Source organism: Aspergillus homomorphus (genome assembly GCF_003184865.1).
Source record: "Aspergillus homomorphus CBS 101889 unplaced genomic scaffold BO97scaffold_15, whole genome shotgun sequence".
NCBI lineage: Eukaryota > Fungi > Ascomycota > Eurotiomycetes > Eurotiales > Aspergillaceae > Aspergillus > Aspergillus homomorphus.
Genome location: NW_020291901.1, coordinates 299,448 through 316,791, shown reverse-complemented (window position 1 = coordinate 316,791; position 17,344 = coordinate 299,448). Strand labels below are relative to the sequence as shown.

At 53.2% G+C, this 17,344-nt stretch overlaps 8 protein-coding genes across 8 annotated transcripts; 5 read left to right on the top strand and 3 right to left on the bottom strand.

Annotated features, from left to right (window-relative positions):
• Positions 1–101: 101 nt before the first annotated feature.
• Positions 102–1,658, top strand: BO97DRAFT_413855 (uncharacterized protein; the record flags this gene model as incomplete). Its single annotated transcript, XM_025696314.1, has 1 exon — positions 102–1,658. One exon carries the CDS (start codon positions 102–104, stop codon positions 1,656–1,658), a length of 1,557 nt encoding a protein of 518 aa, XP_025552086.1.
• A 212-nt stretch (positions 1,659–1,870) lies between these two features.
• BO97DRAFT_389387 (uncharacterized protein) lies at positions 1,871–3,268 on the bottom strand. Its single transcript, XM_025693713.1, has 3 exons — positions 2,455–3,268; positions 2,286–2,343; positions 1,871–2,219 (listed from the first exon to the last, which is right to left on the bottom strand). Exons 1-3 carry the CDS (start codon positions 2,888–2,890, stop codon positions 2,144–2,146), a joined length of 570 nt encoding a protein of 189 aa, XP_025552085.1. The 5' UTR covers positions 2,891–3,268; the 3' UTR covers positions 1,871–2,143.
• On the top strand, positions 3,269–4,508 carry BO97DRAFT_405176 (U4/U6-U5 snRNP complex subunit SNU23). Its single transcript, XM_025695127.1, has one exon. The coding sequence runs from the start codon at positions 3,626–3,628 to the stop codon at positions 4,280–4,282; it is 657 nt and encodes a 218-aa protein (XP_025552084.1). The 5' UTR covers positions 3,269–3,625; the 3' UTR covers positions 4,283–4,508.
• Positions 4,480–7,435, bottom strand: BO97DRAFT_389379 (baculoviral IAP repeat-containing protein). Its single transcript, XM_025693712.1, has 4 exons — positions 7,250–7,435; positions 6,898–7,194; positions 6,712–6,821; positions 4,480–6,655 (listed from the first exon to the last, which is right to left on the bottom strand). Exons 1-4 carry the CDS (start codon positions 7,382–7,384, stop codon positions 4,642–4,644), a joined length of 2,556 nt encoding a protein of 851 aa, XP_025552083.1. The 5' UTR covers positions 7,385–7,435; the 3' UTR covers positions 4,480–4,641.
• Positions 7,436–7,721: 286 nt separating this feature from the next.
• On the top strand, positions 7,722–9,814 carry BO97DRAFT_442787 (phosphatidate cytidylyltransferase). Its single transcript, XM_025698300.1, has 2 exons — positions 7,722–7,957; positions 8,028–9,814. The coding sequence occupies exons 1-2, from the start codon at positions 7,943–7,945 to the stop codon at positions 9,567–9,569; spliced, it is 1,557 nt and encodes a 518-aa protein (XP_025552082.1). The 5' UTR covers positions 7,722–7,942; the 3' UTR covers positions 9,570–9,814.
• A 208-nt stretch (positions 9,815–10,022) lies between these two features.
• On the top strand, positions 10,023–11,483 carry BO97DRAFT_424107 (histidinol-phosphate transaminase; the record flags this gene model as incomplete). The annotated part of the gene is made up of 3 exons (XM_025696938.1): positions 10,023–10,108; positions 10,167–10,340; positions 10,445–11,483. 3 exons carry the CDS (start codon positions 10,023–10,025, stop codon positions 11,481–11,483), a joined length of 1,299 nt encoding a protein of 432 aa, XP_025552081.1.
• A 2,182-nt stretch (positions 11,484–13,665) lies between these two features.
• Positions 13,666–15,745, top strand: BO97DRAFT_48874 (putative integral membrane protein Pth11-like). The gene is made up of 2 exons (XM_025700850.1): positions 13,666–14,197; positions 14,265–15,745. The coding sequence occupies exons 1-2, from the start codon at positions 13,839–13,841 to the stop codon at positions 15,562–15,564; spliced, it is 1,659 nt and encodes a 552-aa protein (XP_025552080.1). The 5' UTR covers positions 13,666–13,838; the 3' UTR covers positions 15,565–15,745.
• A 165-nt stretch (positions 15,746–15,910) lies between these two features.
• Positions 15,911–17,339, bottom strand: BO97DRAFT_442784 (DNA-directed RNA polymerase core subunit RPB5). The gene is made up of 3 exons (XM_025698299.1): positions 17,107–17,339; positions 16,956–17,038; positions 15,911–16,831 (listed from the first exon to the last, which is right to left on the bottom strand). Exons 1-3 carry the CDS (start codon positions 17,203–17,205, stop codon positions 16,306–16,308), a joined length of 708 nt encoding a protein of 235 aa, XP_025552079.1. The 5' UTR covers positions 17,206–17,339; the 3' UTR covers positions 15,911–16,305.
• Positions 17,340–17,344: the final 5 nt, after the last annotated feature.

The following is a 17,344-nucleotide window of genomic DNA, read 5'->3' as shown; positions in this document are numbered from 1 at the left end:
TGTCTGGAGGAAAAGAGGGTACAGGTACTATCTGAGGGTTCCTGCCTCAAATGGCTCATCCCTCAAGGTTGGAATCTTTCCAACCTGCCAAAATCGAAACCATGGCTACAGCCCATCTTTATCCATCACATTTATTCTTATTTACTTTACCAGAGCAAATCATTCAACTAGAAATGTCCACCCAGCCTCCAACTCAGGCTCCCATCCCCTCCAAAGCACTCTCGATATCCGATCTCCTCCAGACAACGACCATCCCAGCTACCCCCGCGACCCAGTTCACCATAGAACCGGACGACGAAAAATGTCCCGAACTCGTCTCTGTCGTGCCCTCACACCCCCGTCCCAATCCTGGGAGCAATCCTCCCTTGTCCTTAGTGGGGCCCCGAAACGACAGTAGGGATAGAATGCGAAAATATCTGGAGACGGGACGAGAGTATCAGCAGCCTCGATATTTGCCTCCACAGCAGCTGCAGGCACCACTACAGCGGTATACAGAGGAATATCAGCGATTTGGGAATCCGCTTCCCCACCAGCAGTATCCAGAACAGTATCGACAGCCTGGGAATCTGCCCACACAGCAGGTGCAGCCGCAATTGGAGCAGTATGCGGAACAGGATCAGCCGCCGAGGAACATGCTTCCACAGCAGCAGCAGCCACCATTACAGACGCAATTGCAGCGGCGTGCACAGCAGTATCAGCAGCCTGGAAACCTAACTTATCCATCTCAACAACAGCCGCAGCCACAATATGACCGGCTATTGGAACCGCGATTGCAATCGCAAGCGCAGTCGCAGTCGCAGTTTCAACCACCGCAATGGTACGAACCGCAACCCCAGCATCCGTTATATGTCGACAAGCCTCAATCACGGCATGAACCCCAAACCAAGCATTACCAGCATCAGCAGCCTCTTAAACGACAGCCACCTCGTCAGCAACAGCCGTCGCTTCACCAACAACAGCCTCTTCACCCACAGCTGCCTCCGCAAGAAGCATATTACCTGCAAAAGCTGCAGGAGCACGAAACCGAGCTGGACAAATCAGGTGAGAAACTACAGTTGCTGAAACAAACCGAAATGTCCCGACAACAATATAACCACAAAGAACTGTACCGGGACCAACGACACCAGCAATATCGGCTTGAGCAACAACTGCAGCAACAGTCACGGCAACAGGTGCCTCGGCTACAAGAGCCCCAGCTACAACCCCAGCTACAACAGTCCCAAATGCTAGAAACACCGCTACACCGGCCATGGGTGCAAACTCAGCGGCAAGAGCCCCAGCAGTACGAGCCACAGATGCGAGAGACACAGCGGCAAGGGCCACAAGTACCAGAAATGCGGCTGCCAGAGCCAGTACTACCCAAGCCAGTGCTGTCAGGGCCAGTGCTGCAAAAGCTACCGCCATCAGTAACACTGCTGCAGGAATTGCGGCTACGAGAGCTTATGGTGCGAGAGCCACGGCTGCCAGAGCCTCAGCAACAAGAGCCTCTGCAACAACAGCCACTGCAGCAGCCGCAGCAGCCGCAGCAGCCTTACCCCAAGCATACGCCAACGCCGCTTAGGTATGGGTACGGGTACAGTCTCGAGGCCGGTCTGCCAAAGCTTGGGACAAGTGCAGAGCCGGAGGTTCCGGAGAAGGCTTCAATGGGGCTGAGATAGAGGTTGTTTCTACGGAGATTTAATTTAGCTGCGAATGGGAAGAAAGGTGGATGATGAGCTTGGGTTCGGTGTACTGGAGTTGTTAGAGAGGTTTTTTGGGGTTTGATGAAATTTCCTCCCGAGGTATTATTGAGACTTATTCTAGAGCTGTGGGATTATGGGTTGAGGAGTTCAGGGAAGGTGCTTGAGGTGCTAGAAGTGAGGTGTAATAGCTTAGATCATCTTTACCTGTATTAGTCGTAGAATATGGACTGGTCGGCGCTATGTACATGGTGCTGTGTCCCGTTGAGTATAATCAAGATTATGTTCCGTCGTCCAGCGAGGAGTAACCCGAGAGTAGGAGTAGACTAGCACACGACGAGGTGAGATAGGTATTAGGTATTAATTGCCTTCGTGGTGTGAGGATTGCAGCCAGCTGCAGATGAGTCCGAGCGCTTGAGCGTCAAAGCAGTGAGACCTTCGTGCACGATATGGCGATATAAAGATCATAGCGTGGAGAGCGAGTCAGCCAAGACCGTCGAAAGCAGGGCATCGAGCCTCCTTTGGTGAAGTGCAAGAAGCCTAGACCAAACCAGTCAGTCAGTCCCAGCTCCCCCAGCAGGGACCGATAAGGTAACCAACACATACCTTGAACAAAGATACCACATCAAGTTCAAAACCAGAAAGATCAACCCAGTCACGAGCACTAAGATATAAGCAAGCAAGTAAGCAACCAACCGTGAGCCTATCCCCAACCATTCATCCTCCAAATCTCTTTCTCTCTCTCTCTAAGGATAAGGTAACGATAATAACAAACCTTCACGCCCCAGCACTCTCCCCCTCTCCTTCATCAACCAACCCGACACAAGATCCTTCTTCTTCTTCTTCTGACAGGTACGCCCCACGATCACGAAACAACCCCCCGGAGAAGGCAAACACTCGAGGTGCCAGCGCCGGCGCTCCATGATCCGGCGCACTCGCACATTGCAGAAGGCCTCGTCTGTGCGGAACGAGCACTTCTCCATCGGGCATTCTAGCTTCCGTTCGAAGCGCTCGACCAGCCAGTCGACCTTCAGGTGGACGCCTGTGTAGACGAGTGAGTAGAAGTGTCGGTTTGTGTGTTTGAGGGCCAGTGCGTCTGGGTACGGGAGGTAGCTTGCGATTTGGAGGTGGAGTTCGGTGGGGAGGTTCTTGAGATTGAGGGGTTCTGTATCTGGCGGAGCTGAGACTATGTTTGACGGTTGTGTGGCCATTTTTGTTAGGTTTGGGTGGACTTTGGGGTTAAATGACGGTTGGAGGTCGAGGTTGTGTTTGTATGGAGGTTGTTGTATATTCGGTCTGGATGAGAGAGAGGGCTGTGTGTTGCTGCTTGTGGGTTCAGAGGTGTAAAAGTGTAGTGAGGTCTTGTAGCTTGCGTCTGCTCATGGTTGTTGCTGCCTGGAGTGGCGACCTGATGGCGCAGCGGCTGATACGAGTGACTGGTAGGGAGGCGGAGGTGGAGATGTAACTATTTTAAGTGACGGATTGAAGGTTATGAGGAGGCTTGTCAAGCCTTGGGTTTCATTGCGCAGAGGCAGAGAATAGACAGGTAAATCAATGCGTGACCAGACAGCTTCAAGCATTAGTTAGCTGCTTAGCTGTAGATTCATGAGCTGATTTATGCAATTGCTGAGCTTATTACTTCCCCGCGACAATCCACCGATAGGGGAGTGGAGACGTCGAGCAAACAAGTCAAACAGACAAGCTCCCCGCCCCACGCCGCCCAGCTCACTCACCGCCTACCGCTTTTAATGCTAGCATCCATTTGCCTCAGCAACTATCTCCCTCCTTCGCTATCGATTATCTCTGAAACTGGACTCCAACTTTCAACCTAGGGAATCACCACCACCCAATCAATTCTCAAACTGCACCCTTGCAAAGCCAGCCAACCACCCACCCACCCGATTATCCAACACTTTCCAATACAACAAAGCCACCAAACCCCCAAAATGAGCAACAAAGACTCCGCCTACGGCGGCGCCCCGGCCTCCGACACCTCCTTCCGCAAGACATGGGACCGGGACGAATACGCCAAGAAAGCCGCAGCGGAGGAGACGCGCCGCAAAGAGGAAGCCAAGGCACGATACGAGGCGAAGCTGCTAGGCAAGAAGTGGCACGCGCCGGTGGACTACAGCACGTTGGAGGCGACGACGTCGCGGACGCAGCGGCTGGACGTGGCGTCGATGGTGGGCAAGACGACGATGGTGGCGGCGGGGTCGGCGGTCGGCAAGCGCGGCCGCGGCGCCGGCTTCTACTGCGCCGACTGCGACCTCACCTTCAAGGACAACCTGCAGCTGGTCGAGCACCTGAACAGCAAGCAGCATCTGATCGCCACGGGCCAGAGCGGGGAGGTCGCGGTCGCGACCGTTGAGGACGTGCGTCTGCGTCTGCGCATGCTGGCGCACCGGAAGCGGGAGCGTGATGAGGAGGAGCGCCGCGCCTGGCAGCTGGATCTTGGGCAGCGGTTGAAGGAGCGCGAGGAGCTGGATGCTAAGGAGCGGGAGGAGAAGCGGCGGAAGCGGAATGAGAAGAGGCGGAAGGGGGGCGAGAATGGTTTTAAGCAGGAGGAGGATAGCTGGGAGGGTCGGTTGGGGATTATTGCATAGATGGTCGAAGTCCAACGCGGAGCACATGGTACGATTTCATTGCTCATCACCGGTGGTAGTTAAGGTCAGGGCGGATGGACCTTGTTGGTTAAAAGCTCAAAGTATACCCATGGCGTTTGTTTAGTGTTTACGGGTTCAATGGATTGGTTTGCTTACTGGGACGCCTTGTATAAATCATTGATGATATCCATGTCATTCACAACACAAACATAAACATGTGTATTGACCGCATTGCTATTTGGCAAGATTGCTGGAAGACGTATCCCAGAAGCAGAAAGAGGAATTTTCGCAAAAACCAAAGTATCCAAGTGCCGTTCCGCCGTACCCTAAGACGCCTGACCGATTATACCCTTAAGACCTCAATCCATGCATTCGATGCCTTCCAAAACGCGCATCGCTCGAGCACCCTCCTGCTCGAATTGGCTAACCAACCTTTCACATTCACGCTTGAGCCTCTCTTCGCCATTCTTTGCGTTCCACTTAATCCATTCCTCAACGGTCATCTTCTTTTCGGGGCTGCTCAACTCGCCCTTCGTGCTGTTCAGGATCCCAGAGAAATCGATGTTTTCCTTGTCACTCGTGCCAGCCAGAATGATGGAATCTATATCGATAGGGGTCCACGGGTGCGCAGTACTGAGGAGTCCGGTGTTTGCAGCCCGCTTAGATGGCGATGGCGTACAGGCTGCAAATGGAACCCGAACTGACTGTTGTTTAGAAGGAGAAGGTACATGTAGCCGAGAGCTTGGGGGTCTTAGCGATGGCTTCAGAGAGGGAGGGTGGTTTTCAGCGTCGGACGATTGTGGCGACAGAGAAGGCGTAGTCTTGGATGGCGAAGGTAAGGGCGAGACGGTTTCTGGCTCTTGTTCGTCGTCGTCGGCCGTATTGACATCTCCGGACATTTGATGAGCATTAGAGTTCCGCGCCTCGACAAGTGACGTCGCGTATTGCTTTTCCTTCGGAATGTCACTGTATCGCTCAACAGTCTTAGGAGGAACTTTAGACGATCTGCGCCTGGCGGTTTGCTGCACAGGTGTCTGCACTTGTGGTTCCTCCTGCTCGGGCTGTCCCAAAAGCGTCTGACCATCCATGTCAAGAACCGTCTCTTCAATCTCCGGGGAAGTACGATCTTCTTGAACATGTTCGGCTGACCTCTCTACCGATTTCTTGGGCTTCTTTTGTTTTTCGGTGGAGCCCTTTCTCTTAAGCTTTCTCTTCCCATTCTTCTCTTCGACCTCTGCCTCGGGCTCCATGCTTGGAGCTCTCGCCATGATTTCCACAGAAACGAATGACTCGTGTCTCTTTGTGTCAATTTCCTTCTGACTAGGAGCCGCGGTTTCAGGAATGTGGGCTTCTTCTGGTTCATCCTGAATATCCTGAACAACATCTTCTTGAGGTTCAGCCTTGACAGGATCCGATCTCCTCGCACTTTGTCGCCTGCTTGAGCGCCTCGTTTGTCCTATCTCTTGAACAGGCGACTCTTGGACTGGTGGCTCTTCAGCTGGTGGCTGAGGCTCTGGTGACAGGTGCGGCTCCGGTTCCTCCGGTTGAGGCTCGACCTCTACGCTGTGCTCTTCTGTATCATAGGACGGCTCGGGGGCTGGCTTCGTTTTCTTCTTCGACTTTGACTTCTTCGACGGCTTGGGTGCAGGTTCTTCGCTGGGCTCCTTGATGCTAGCCTTCTCTAGCTCTTTATCGACCTCACTCACTGCATCGGGCGCAGGTTCCTGAGGCGCCTCGGAGACATCTCTGACCTTTGATGTTGATGACTCAACGGATACGTTTCGACCTTTGGCAGCAGTCTTTTTCTTACTCGTGCTGCGGCTCTTCTTCGGTCTCTCCTCTTCATGGATTTCCTCCACGGCTACATCCTCTGCGATTGTCTCGGACTGCTCGTCATGTTCCTGTTGTTGAGCACTAACGCGTGACTTGGTCGCTCTTTTCTTCGCCGGTGGCTCGGGCTTCTCCTCGTCCTCTGCGTCAATATGTGTGTCATCCTTGGCTAGATCCTCACTTGTCCTCTTCTTGCTTCTTGTCCGTTTGGCCTTCGTCGGTTCTGGCGGGGGCTGATCTGCGCTGTCCACGTCCATCTGACTGCCGGCTTCAACTTGCTCATCTTTTTTCTTGCTCTTGCTCTTGGACTTGGATGACTTCTTCGACGATTTCGATTTCGTGGTTGATTGAGACTTAGTGCTTTGGTCCATCAGATCGTCAACTTCAGGCATAGGTGCCTCTGAAACAGTGGATTGTGTTGAAAGGCGGGACGCTTTCGAGACACGAGCCTTTTTTGAACGGGAGTTCTTCGCTTTCTTGCTAGTCGGAGGCAGAGCAAACACAAAGAAAGAGCAGTCTGAAGATCGACGGTAGTGTTCATCGCTTTGGAGCATCGATGTCAGTCGCTATCGAAAGAAGAAAGAGCGACGTGGACTTACAATGGGTCATCTTTCGGCTCCCAGCCATCGAGCGACAGTTTACAATACGCACAGGTGGCCAGGTCGTTGCTCTCTTCATTGGGGCAGAAGTACCAACCACCTTCAACCATCTGATCAACAGCAGTGTCAGTACTGCGGGTATGAGAGAGGAAATTGCGATCGCTTTGCTGAGGCAACCAAGCTCACCTTATCTGATTGACAAGTCCAGCCGCGCTTGCCATCGTGAGGCCATGTTTCGCCAAAAGTAGCCTGTCTGGCTTGAACGATGCGCTCGCCGGTCGGATCCTCAATTTCGGCTGGATTAGAGCTGCGCTGCTGAATGTCCATCATGACAGCCCATCCACAGTCTGGCGCATGCTTCAAATGTTCTGTGATAGGATTGTCCTCCTCCTCCCATCCATCTAACGCTCTCCGGCACAGAAAACATATCGTATTATCGGGGTTCGTCTCGTAAGGATGATAGAAGAAACCTGCGTGGGCAAGCTATCAAGTTTGAGAGTTAGCGACAGAGCTCCTGCACGAACACGTTGGAGAATACCTCAGCTGGTGAAGGCCTACTGTGAGGCCAAGCGATAGGCTCTGCGGGCGTAATCGATGATCTCCGTTTCTCAGGGTACAGGACCCGATCAAAACTGGCGAGACGAGCGGCGAATGTCTCCATTTCCTGAGCCATGGCGGAATATAGTTATGACATTGAGAGCGACTGTCTTCTAAGATGTAAAAGTTGCAACGAAAAGTTGCAATGCTCAACCAGCGCCGTCTTGTTTACAGCCTTGTTTGGGTCGGCGGGAAACGCGCCCGCGGAGGAGCACAATCACGTGATGATATGCGGGAGATGTGGCTGGTGCTAACTGTGGCGGTGGTCGGGCACTTTCCTCATCCGGAGCCCAAACAGCAGTAAGTACATTGCCCGTGAGTGGAAAGGGCCGAGAACATCAGCCGAAGGAAGAACCGGAACCGGAGTACGTCAGACGGACCCTCTCCTCCGTCTCTCCCCCCATCGTCCGCTCGAATTGTTGAAAGTATTATTGTTGTTGCTCGTGGTGTATATTTTCTCTTTTCCCTGACTCCCACACACTACTTCTGCTTGCACCTTTCTTTTCCGCCTTATACTTTATTTCTTCTTCTGTCTTCTATCATGATTTGAGATTGTGACTCAGATGCTCCTTGAATTGTGTGATATTTGCAGCCCTTGCTGTGCTCTTACCACTCCCTGTCGGGAATCGCGACAATGCGCCAAACTACTGTAAGTAATGTCTAAGCTGGCTTGGCATTTGAGATATACGATCTAGAAATCTAACATCATTCGGTCCTAGACTCTCTTTCTGAATAACAGTGCGGGCTCTTACGTGCGCCTGCGCCCGATCAACCCGTTCCGCCTGCGGCAGTCGCAAATTCCAGGCTCCCTCCGTTTCTTCTCCAATGACTCCTACTCGACCCTATCTTCCAATGGCGCTTCATCGCCCCATGGCCGATCCTCTCTTCAGAGGAGTAATGGCAGAAACCCAAATCCGACCGACCATGGGCTTTTGCTGCCCTCCTCGGCTGCCTCATTCTCTACCTCGTCACAACGATCTGATCCGGGCGACTGGGATGCGAACCCGAACCTAGCTATTTCAGACTTCGCAGAGCTGCCCTCGAAAGATTTCGGCGTCAATCAACATATGATCATTAACCAGGAATTCAAAGAAGCTCTTCGGCAAATCCTATGGCAATTCCGTGCCCCTATTCGGTACGCTTTCGCCTATGGATCAGGTGTCTTCCAGCAGACAGGAAGTGCACCCGGCACCGGAAAGTGTCATCCATCAGCACCGGCCGCTATAAAGAATATGCAACAGGGCAATGGCAAAATGATCGATTTCATCTTTGGCGTCTCGTATTCACAGCATTGGCACTCGTTGAACTTGGCTCAGCATCGGGATCATTATTCCGGGTTGGGATCTTTGGGCTCGTACGCGGTGTCCCAGGTGCAGGACCGCTTTGGAGCGGGTGTATACTTCAACCCCTTCGTCACAGTCAATGGTACTCTGATCAAGTATGGTGTGGTCAATATCGACACACTGTGCCGGGACCTCAGCCAGTGGGACACGCTATACATCGCTGGACGCTTACAGAAGCCCGTCAAGATCTTGCGCGACCACCCGAAGGTGCGACTCGCAAACCAAATGAACTTGCTGTCTGCTGTTCGGGTGGCTCTTCTGTTACTGCCTGCCGAGTTCACCGAGTTTCAATTGTACAGCACCATTGCAGGCATCAGTTATATGGGCGACCTTCGCATGTCACTGCCGGCAGAGGATCCTCGCAAGGTCAACAACATTGTGTCTTCGCAGATGGCGAATTTCAGGCGGCTCTATGCCCCGCTCATTGACAATCTTCCCAATGTGACGTTCAATGACCCACGGTGCACCCAGGATGATTGGATTGATGACCCAGACACGAATGTGCGACTCACCCAAGATATGGATCCCGTGAAGCGAGGCAACATGGTTCGCCGTCTACCGGATGCATTCCGAGAGAAGCTGTACTTTCAGTTTCAGTCACTCTATCAGATTCCGCGAGCGGAATTCAATACAATGATGAGGGAGAACAATGACACTGACGAGATCGTGCGGCGGAGACAGGGTGGTCCCTTTGAGCAGCGTATCGCCGCGGACAAGGAGCTTCCGAAAGAAGTGGAAGCTGCCATCAGCAAGACCATTCGTTGGCCAAGTACCGTACAGTCGATAAAGGGCTTATTTACCTCTGGATTTGGCAGGACCATGCATTATCTTTGGGAAAAGGTTGAAAAGTACCGGAAGTCGGGCAAGAAGAGTGCCTCGTCTGATGCGCCTTCAGCCAAGTCTTCCAAGCAAGACTAGAAAAGGGGTTGGATGTTAGGGACCATATCGTGACATGATCCTTCCCGACAATATTGTCCAAAGCGCAGGTAACGTTTTATAGACACATCTGGGATATGGTTGAGGGCATAGTGAGGCGTTGATTTTGATAGGTATTTGGTGGGACGTGTATTTAGTATATCCTTCAAGGTCCTTGCCCCCGAAAGAGAGGACTACCTACAGACGATGTATAGAGAAACAATGTGCAATGAAACATACAATTAGAGTACTAGTATAGTCAATTTGTGCTGGTGCAGAGTAGAAGGGAGGAGGAGTCATACTTAAGTCTCCAAGTCAGCGCAGTACCTCGAACCACATCCGACACCGGTCCCGCCAAATGACTTCCCCGCCGCCACTCCCCCTCCCCTTCTCTCTTCCACCTCCCCCCCCCCCCAAAAAGAATTTCTGCTTTGTCGCAACCACCAACTCACCAAGATGGCTGCACGAAATTCCCCCTTCGACCTCTCCAAATGCGCGCGCCCCAATATCCTTAAATTGCAGCCTTATCGTTGCGCCCGAGAGTGTGTTCAGCTCCACCCCTTCCAAGCCATCTTCGACCGAGCCGGACTAATGAGTCAGTGACTACAAGGACGACGGAACGAACATCTTGCTCGACGCCAACGAAAATGCCTACGGTCCGGGTCTCGCCTTGAACTCTGAAGGAGCGCTTAAGCTCTCGACTGTGACTGGAGACTCGATTGGCTCGTCCAAGCCCGAAATCGATCTCTTGGGATTGAACCGCTATCCGGACCCGTAAGTCTTTCCGCCGGAGATGTCTCCGCCGAAGCACCTTTCTTATCAACCCACCCATACATCGCTTGTGGATTGTCCGGTTACTGAGGGTAGATGTGTGACAGCCACCAGATCGAACTGAAGCAGCTATTCTGCAACCTCCGCAACACTCACCACCACACCCCGAAGACCCTCCGGCCGGAAAGCCTCTTCGTTGGCGTCGGATCCGACGAGGTAATCGATGCGCTCCTGCGCTGCTTCTGCGTACCGGGCAAGGACAAGATCCTGACATGTCCCCCAACGTATGGCATGTACAGCGTCAGCGCACAGACCAACGACGTCGAGATCGTGACGGTACCACTGGACGCGGACAACGAGTTCCAGCTGCAGCCGGACAAGATCAACGAGGCACTGTCGGCGGATCCCTCGATCAAGCTGGTGTATATCTGCTCGCCCGGCAACCCGACCGCCAACCTGATCAAGAAAGCCGATATCCAGAAGGTGCTGGAGCACCCGACGTGGAACGGCGTGGTGGTGGTGGACGAGGCATACATTGATTTCGCGCCGGAGGGCTCGAGTCTGGCCGAATGGGTCAACGAGTGGCCCAACCTGGCGGTCATGCAGACGCTGAGCAAGGCGTTCGGGTTGGCAGGCATCCGGCTGGGCGTGTGCTTCACAAGCCCCCCGATCGCGACGCTGCTGAACAGCCTCAAGGCGCCCTACAACATCTCCAGCCTGACCAGTGCGCTCGCGACCGCGGCCCTCTCCCCCACCCACCAGGCCGTGATGCAGAAATACCGCGGGCTGATCGTTGCCCAGCGCGACCGCCTAGTGCAGGAGTTGCCCCAGATCCCCGGCATCGGACGCTTCCGTGGCGGAAAGGAGTCTAACTTTCTCCTAGTGGAGGTCCTAGATAAGCCGGCCAGCGAGGGCGGCAAGCCCAGCAATGTGATCGCCCAGGCGGCTTATGAAGCCATGGCGGAAAAGCGTGGTGTTGTCGTGCGCTTCCGGGGTAAGGAACTCGGATGCGAGGGCTGTCTCCGGATCACCGTGGGCACAGAGGAGGAAGTCACTCGATTCCTGCGGGAGATTAGAGCCGTCCTCAGTGGTCTTCACAAGGGGGAGAACATTCAATCCGTGAGAGAGCAGGTGAGCCAGAACTGAAGTAGCATAGACTAGACTTGCTTGTACTGGGTCTAGACTTTTTGGTTTTTTGCCTTAGTGTGTTTGTGTCGCTGCAGGTGTAGATACAGTAATGTCGGGCAATTTCCTGGAGCCTACGCTAGTTAAAGAGACCATGCATAGAATCACAATCAATCCCAACGCACATTACCGGCGCCGGCACCTCAGGCGCCTAATCTAGGTACTCTCCTGGCGTAACGTATCCTGTCGGTAGTTCCTTTAACTCACCGATAGGGTCCACCACCTACCCCTGACCAGCTTACAGCCCACGTATACGTAGACAGACAGGGAATCAAGGTACGGTAGAGAAGGGCATGCTTGGCTGATCTGTACCTGGAACCGCGAAGGCAATAGCAATAACCCTCAGACGCGAAACCATGGATTCGACAATCCCTTCCGTATATTACTCCGGAGGAGGAGAACGAATCACACGTGGGTGTCGTATCTAGACTTTTGCACTCCTTCTGAATCCAGGACGTTATCGTCCCAGGATTCATTTGTGTGATTGCCGTGAGGCGCCGCGGGTGTCCACGGTGGGTATTGACAGGGATTAAGGACAAAGGACAAAGGACGCCTGACTCGGACGTTGATCCTATCGGGATGGATGGAGGCTTGGCCTGTCGCGTGCGCTTCGGATTTGGTTGAGGGGGAGTCCGTACCGGTAGTTATGGGGTTAAGGGTGATATCACTTTGAGCTTGGTTGGTATATGAGAGAAGGTATTGCGTTGTTGAAGTGATGTCCGCAAGTCTGTTATGATATTATGCTTGATGCACGACCTGGCTTGCATTGTGAGAGTTGCTTAGCTCTGGTCACTTCACGAACTGTAAGTAGCTCTGACTAAATGTTTACCTCGGACAGGGCTCCGGAAGGGACTTTGTACGCCGGAGATTAAAACACCAGGTAGAGCTATCAGAGAATTCGTGTTGTTCTCAGCCGTGGCGAGTTGCATTGCAGTTTGTGTTTGGAGAAGTGTTGATACAATGGCTTTATCGTATTGGTAATAGTGAATAATTGCTTGCATATGGAACCTAATCTCGGGTCTCTCGTGTCTGGAGTTAGCTGACAGATGGATGTTCGTGAAGTGATGATCTGTCTGAGATGTTGATGAGCAGCAGTGATCTAGTCTAATGCAGGTCGATGGAGGGAGCGATACAGCGTCCATCATGGCCGGAAGCTGCCACTTCCAGCCAGTCCTTGTCAACAACTACCTAGACTACTTATTCTGTGCTCTGAAACAGTGGGAGCTTCGACCAACAGCTCGTGGGTCTCTCGCAATTCTCCCTTTCCTTCTTTTTCTCTCCATAAGCTCCCTCCAGCTCACATGCACGAAATCAAGAGCAGAAAAACAAAACTCCGGTGGCAAACGGGCATATCACAAGCAAGCACCTGCTGCTGGCTTCGTATCTGACCAGCCAGTCATCTCCAACCCATTGGTTGCCTTTAACGCCATGGTGCAATCCTCCTTCTATCGCTTCTCGCTGGCTGGTTCATTGCCTCGACCTCTTCTCGTCCAGAATTCCCCGACTTCCGTTCATTCAGCCTTGACCAAGATAAGGCCCAGGCGCCTTCTTCCAAGTTTCCCACCCCTCCCCCAATACTCCCCTGCCAGCATTATCTTCCCACCTGCCAGCGAAGTTTATCGGACGCCTTGACCCCATCAGTCTGATCCTGGTCTATCATAGCCATGAGTCCCCCTGAGAATATAACATGGTTTGCCAGCCGGAGTGGCCACGACCGGTGACAGCTACCTCGGGCTACTCTCATCTTCACCCCCTGCTTGCCCTGGTTTGTCGCGGCGCTCATCGCGCGACTCGGTCGCAACCGGAATCTCGCCCAGAAGGATCCCCAGCACACTCGGTTGACCGCGGACGTTGATATAATAACTTCGACGTCACAACGGCGGTGTATCTGGAGGAGTTTGCGCTTCCCTCCACCGTCACCCTCTTTACTCCTCACTTCACTCTCCTGTGGTAATAGTGCCATGTTCATTCTTCTTCGGGATCTTACTCAAAGGGGCATCTCCCGTCATTTTGCTTTCTCGGCAGTTACGCAGATATTATCAGGATCGCCTTCTCCACCCACCGAGCACGTCTGTGTCGAATCCCGATCGTGTTTATTCTCCGGGGCTCCTCGTCTTGGCCCCGGTTCCCCCACATCAACCCCCGTTCGAGGGCACGTGCTCGTCCATGACATTTCCCCCGATATAGGCGATGCGATAGCGAAACAAAGCTCTCTTATAATATATCATATTCCACCGCGAAGCGTGCGAAGTACGCTATTACCTAGAAATCGAGATCGCCTTCCCCTGGCCCCTCCTCGGAGGTGGCTCGGAGGCCATGAGTATACAATGGATGCTGGATACTCGTGGGCTTCTTACCACCACGCCCCCCGATCCCCGAACCAGACTCGACAACAATGCCACCCTTCTTGTTAGTTGGTGGGCAACTGGATTCTCCCTAGCCATTATCGTCACTCGAGTATGTGGCCGCTACGTCCGGACTGAACGTTTTTTCATGGAAGACAAGGTCATGCTGGCTGGTGTGATCCCGCTACTCATTCGCATGGCTTGTGTGCACCTCATTCTAATATGGGGAACGAATAATACGAAGACGGCGGGACTTTCTGCCGAGAATATCGATCATAGAGTCGTTGGTAGTAAATTGGTATTGATCGCCCGAATATCCTATGCTGTCTTGTGAGTATCCAAATCTCTCTACTGATCCATTCCTTGGCAAATTTCTAACACGTCTATACTGGAGCAGTATCTGGACGGCGAAAATCACCGTATGTGAGTTCTTAAAGCGTGTTTCGGGCATGATCTGGCGACGATCCCTCAATATCTTCCGCAAATTGCTCTACTATTTCCTGGCCTCCACTCTCCTCGCAGTGGTCATTGCTACTCTTGCGGAGTGCTCTCCGTTCTACCGATATTGGCAAGTCGTGCCGGATCCAGGCCCAAAGTGCCGCCTGGGCTATGCGAACTTGGTCGTGATGGGAACTTGCGACGTGATCACCGACTTGCTTCTGGTCGCATTTCCGATCCCATTCATCATGATGACCCATATGGCCTTGAAGCGCAAAGCCGCTCTTGTTGTCTTGTTCGCCTTGTCATTGATTCTGGTGGCAATCACTCTATACCGGGTACCATCCGTCATCTGGCACGATGGAGAGCAACAGTACCGATCGCTTCTGGCGTCGCTGGAGATTCTAGTTGCGACCGCGGTATCAAATGCCGTGGTGATTGGCTCCTTTGTACGAGACAAGGGCGTCAAGAAGAATAAGTTCAAGAAAGCCCTGGCATCTGCTTCGGTCAGTGAGAACTTGGACTATAGCTCCTTCCGCCGCCAAACCATAACGCATCACCAATGGGGCAGCGATTCAGACTTGGCCGCCGGCTTGGGCATGCGTCTGAAGCCAGAAATGTGTTCTTCAGACCGGGACCTGCCCCGTCCGGCGCCGGTTGCAGCTCCTTACCACTCCCTCGCAGGCCGCCCCGGCCTATTGAACCCAAACTGGTCTTTCGCGCCACGACCAGGAGGCATGGAAGATGACCGGACGTCTACCACAGGCAGTCTGGAGATCAAAGTCAGCCCCCTTGAATACATTGAGACCAATATCTCTCCGCGCAGGATCCCGGAAGCCTCCTCTCCCACTCAGCTCTCCATCTTCGACGCCGGCGGCTTGCTCAACGCTCCCACTCCCACTACCACACATCCATCCCAACACCTCATTCAACCGCGCCATTCTAGTGGCAGTGGTACATCTGCAGTCTATGACTTCGGAGCTGCCGCCCCGGCATCCAGCTTGGACCTGACTCCAGATGAGGCTAATGCCACCTACCATCCCCCGCGTTCGTCTTCATCCATCTCGTGCTCCTCTCGCTCAGGAGGATACCGCTGGAATTCGCTCCCGCCAAATCGTCGTATGTCTAGCGTTCACTTCTCCGATCCATCTAACTCGCCCGTTCCGTCCTATCGCTCTCAACCCGATTGGACAGGGCCGATCCCGGAGAGTGAGGATGTCGAGCTCCAGGATGTGGGAGGGTTGCTTTCGCGTCGTTGATGATCGCCGTCAGTGTGAGCATGGATGCTCCCCGAGGCTGTGTCGTGTCTGTATTACTATTGAATTTCTTAAGACTTGAGCTTAGCGTGGTGATATTCTTGTTCTTGGGACTGGATTTGGGATTGATCTCAGGTAGGATAACGGAGTTGGGTACGATTCAATGGCAATATATAACCCTGGTTATTGAATGACCACCTTGACAATCAATTATAATCCAGCGGAGCGAAATATCACCAATTCGCTTTCAACCACTACGTCCCACCCACTTGAGAGCCATGTATAATGTACAATAACCTTCATTTGAATTCTGTATTTCTGTGTACGTTAGAGTTATAAGTTGTTGTGTAGAAAAATAGAAATCTCAGGTGTAGCCACCCAAAAGCCAGGACAAAGGCACCAATTCAGAATACATATACCGGCAAGCCATGAAAGTAGGAAAATAGAAAGTAGAAAAGAAAAACACATCAAATAGTTTGGTTAGAAACTTTTTCGCCCTTACGCCATGCTGCCCGATGCCTGTAATTAGACAAATTTTTTCTCTTGTTTGTTTGTTCCTTTTGATTCGCATTCGCACCCTCCGGATCCGAAGTTTGGTCTTCCATGATGTATCACAACACCCGGAGGAGAAAGAATGAGAACCTCAACTTCTCTCAGATCATTCCGCCCGTAGTCACCACCCAGCAACCTCCCAACAACCCTCAGTTCCTCACAGTCTGACTTCCACCAGCACAACGAATCCGATCAGATCACCCAGCGATAACTGGCATACCGACCGGCGGTCTCACTCTTGCGGATGATCTTGACGACCTGGCCCCGCCTGAGACCGAGGTAACGGGCGACGGGATCGGAGACCTGGATGCGGGGCAGCTGGGACTCCTTGAGGCGGTAGCGCTCGAGCAGACGGCCCTTCTCGTCGGGGCTGAGGAGGACGTGCTTGGGGACGAGCTCGTGGCGGGTGATGTTGACGAGCAGGTCCTGCTCTTGGAAGTGCTCGCAGATGCGGCCGGGGACACCGCTGAGCAGGCGCACGGCCGAGGGGGAGATGGGCGTCTGGGTGATGAAGACGCCGGTGTGGAAGTTGTTCTCGTCGACAAAGTGGTTGAAGGCGCGGACTTGCTTCGTGCCGACGCCCGTCGAGTCCGGGCAGAACTCCACGTAGATCGTACCGCAGTCGGGCTGCGGCGTCGGGTTGGATTTGCTGGGCAGCGGCGTGTATTTCATCTGCATGGCCTCCGTGGGGCGCGCGCTGACTTTCATCTTGTTGCGGCTGTGATGGGGGGAGGTTTCGAGTGTTAGTTTGGGGTTCTGTGGGGTGTTCCCTCTTGGGCGGATTAAAGGATGGAATGGGGATGAGGTTGGAAGAAAGAAATCAATGAAGGGTCGTCGCGTACTCAGGGTATCCGAGAGGGTCGGAATATTTGGTCTTGAAGACTGCCAGTGGGATTTGCACTTCTTCTTCGGTCACTTCGTAGCCCTACAGCCCGGCCGGTTAGTACTGAATGTCGCGCGAAGCCATAGCAAGTCGATCGGAAAGCTTCGTACCCGGTCCAGAAGCATCTCAAAGACTGTCCTCCATGTGCGCCAAAGTCTGGTCATCTCGCGGTCGGCGTCCACGGACCCAGAAGAGTAGTCCTCATCCATGGCGAAAACGGGAAACACGTCGCGCGTGCAAGCTGTATTATAATTTCAAGTGCAGGAAGGCGAGGACGCAGCGGTCAAGAACACGCTGGAGAAATAGTAGTGGGGGTGAAAGAAAGCTGGCGGGCAAGTGAAGGTCAAA

What these genes read in the sequence shown, in the direction of transcription:
- BO97DRAFT_389387 (XM_025693713.1), bottom strand. Translation starts at nt 2,890, where the DNA reads ATGGCCACACAACCGTCAAACATAGTCTCAGCTCCGCCAGATACAGAA. An exon ending in GAGAGTGCTGGGGCGTGAAG is followed by an intron (nt 2,344 to 2,454) that starts GTTTGTTATTAT and finishes CTTATATCTTAG; the next exon opens with TGCTCGTGACTGGGTTGATC. An exon ending in ATGTGGTATCTTTGTTCAAG is followed by an intron (nt 2,220 to 2,285) that starts GTATGTGTTGGT and finishes GGTTTGGTCTAG; the next exon opens with GCTTCTTGCACTTCACCAAA.
- BO97DRAFT_389379 (XM_025693712.1), bottom strand. Translation starts at nt 7,384, where the DNA reads ATGGCTCAGGAAATGGAGACATTCGCCGCTCGTCTCGCCAGTTTTGAT. An exon ending in GTAGGCCTTCACCAGCTGAG is followed by an intron (nt 7,195 to 7,249) that starts GTATTCTCCAAC and finishes CAAACTTGATAG; the next exon opens with CTTGCCCACGCAGGTTTCTT. An exon ending in GGACTTGTCAATCAGATAAG is followed by an intron (nt 6,822 to 6,897) that starts GTGAGCTTGGTT and finishes GCTGTTGATCAG; the next exon opens with ATGGTTGAAGGTGGTTGGTA.
- BO97DRAFT_48874 (XM_025700850.1), top strand. Translation starts at nt 13,839, where the DNA reads ATGAGTATACAATGGATGCTGGATACTCGTGGGCTTCTTACCACCACG. An exon ending in CGAATATCCTATGCTGTCTT is followed by an intron (nt 14,198 to 14,264) that starts GTGAGTATCCAA and finishes ATACTGGAGCAG; the next exon opens with TATCTGGACGGCGAAAATCA.
- BO97DRAFT_442784 (XM_025698299.1), bottom strand. Translation starts at nt 17,205, where the DNA reads ATGGATGAGGACTACTCTTCTGGGTCCGTGGACGCCGACCGCGAGATG. An exon ending in TTGAGATGCTTCTGGACCGG is followed by an intron (nt 17,039 to 17,106) that starts GTACGAAGCTTT and finishes GCCGGGCTGTAG; the next exon opens with GGCTACGAAGTGACCGAAGA. An exon ending in GACCCTCTCGGATACCCTGA is followed by an intron (nt 16,832 to 16,955) that starts GTACGCGACGAC and finishes CCCCCATCACAG; the next exon opens with CCGCAACAAGATGAAAGTCA.
- BO97DRAFT_405176 (XM_025695127.1), top strand. Translation starts at nt 3,626, where the DNA reads ATGAGCAACAAAGACTCCGCCTACGGCGGCGCCCCGGCCTCCGACACC.